The sequence below is a fragment of the Priapulus caudatus genome, unplaced genomic scaffold (genome assembly GCF_000485595.1).
Source record: "Priapulus caudatus unplaced genomic scaffold, Priapulus_caudatus-5.0.1 Scaffold3297, whole genome shotgun sequence".
Classification (NCBI taxonomy): Eukaryota; Metazoa; Priapulida; class Priapulimorpha; order Priapulimorphida; family Priapulidae; genus Priapulus; species Priapulus caudatus.
In genome coordinates this window covers 5,281-6,572 of record NW_014580358.1, presented here as the reverse complement: position 1 = coordinate 6,572, position 1,292 = coordinate 5,281, and the positions used below count along the sequence as shown (strand labels likewise).

At 40.7% G+C, this 1,292-nt stretch overlaps 1 protein-coding gene across 1 annotated transcript in view; it reads right to left on the bottom strand.

The window, feature by feature from the left end:
* LOC106819373 (neurofilament heavy polypeptide-like) overlaps positions 1 to 1,271 on the bottom strand; it is a 6,001-nt gene extending 4,730 nt beyond the window's left edge. The window contains exon 1 of the mRNA XM_014824018.1: positions 612 to 1,271. Within this exon, the coding sequence (XP_014679504.1) occupies positions 612 to 664 (53 nt within the window). The 5' untranslated portion in view covers positions 665 to 1,271. The remainder of the gene's footprint in view (positions 1 to 611) is intronic.
* Between the last annotated feature and the right edge of the window lie 21 nt (positions 1,272 to 1,292).

The following is a 1,292-nucleotide window of genomic DNA, read 5'->3' as shown; positions in this document are numbered from 1 at the left end:
ATTGTTTACTAAGTAAGCCTCTAACAGACGTAGCTCTAGTACTATAGTCTATAGCCCGCTTACATTAACTGCCGCTGGCGTTAATGTAAGCGGGCTATAGTACTAGAGCTATAACAGACGTTGCTATACGGAAGTATCTAAATATGTATTATTATACTGTAAGGGGTCTGTACCGTCACATATTACGGGTCGAAGCCATTCTACCGGAATCTACAGGATTCACACTCAGGCTTCGACCTAGGATTCCCGGCAAGCCAGGCAAGGCCACGGCTGCCAACATATATAAGGACAGCCTGGGATCGACTCGGTGTGCTCCATTCTACCAGACGGCCAGGACACCGACCGTGTAAGGATCAAACCCTTACAATACTGTTATAATGAATATTAGAAATACATCAGTTAAAAATTGGCTCGAAAGTGTGGTGGGTCCAAATTACTAAAGGTGGGTCTGAATTGTTGGGTCCAAACTACGGTGGGTCCGAATTACTAGCTTCGCCCTGGGGGAAATAGACGCTATAAGCCGTACTGACCTGACACGGTGAGGGACCGTGGCAACAGTGTGCGTCAGTAATTGTAAAATCAGTGAATATCAGATACAGAGAGCAAATTACATTTTTATGTCGTTGTTGACAATATGACCGCAGTGCAGAGCTATCAATTGCATTAACTTTGACTTCTTCTTCGGCACAGTTCCTTAGAAGTTGTGAAACTACATTTCGACAACGGGTGAGGCCATTTGCATTGTCGTGCGCGCCATCTAACGAGCGCTATAATAAACAATTCGAACGGCGCATTAGCGGGGACGTCAGATATATAACAAGATATAAGTTTTATTTATCGCTTTCAATATTCATAGATATATAACGCATATGATATTATATTTCATATCCCATTGCAGTTATCCAAACTCTGATAAGAGGTCTCCTATTTTGATGACTGCATTGCCAACAAGTGTGCTTATCATACGCAAAAGTCATATGCAAAGTCTTAATGTTTCTCTACTCTCTTTCGCCTATTATTGCCGATAATTTCCTGTAAATGCCGTTAAAATGCTCCTCTGCAACACACAAGTACACCGCACGCACGCCGCTGGGCACAAACAACAAGAAAAAAGTCAAAGAACTGACTTGTTGACTTATTGAGAAAGTTTATCAAAATTAAAAACGCATACATTTAATTTTAATATATTACTTGAAAAATTACAAGATATCAAAGAAAGTATGTAAATGTAAAATTTCCACGATTGGGGAGCAAATAGCGCGTAGACTCATTAAATATACTTCTTCGGCCTT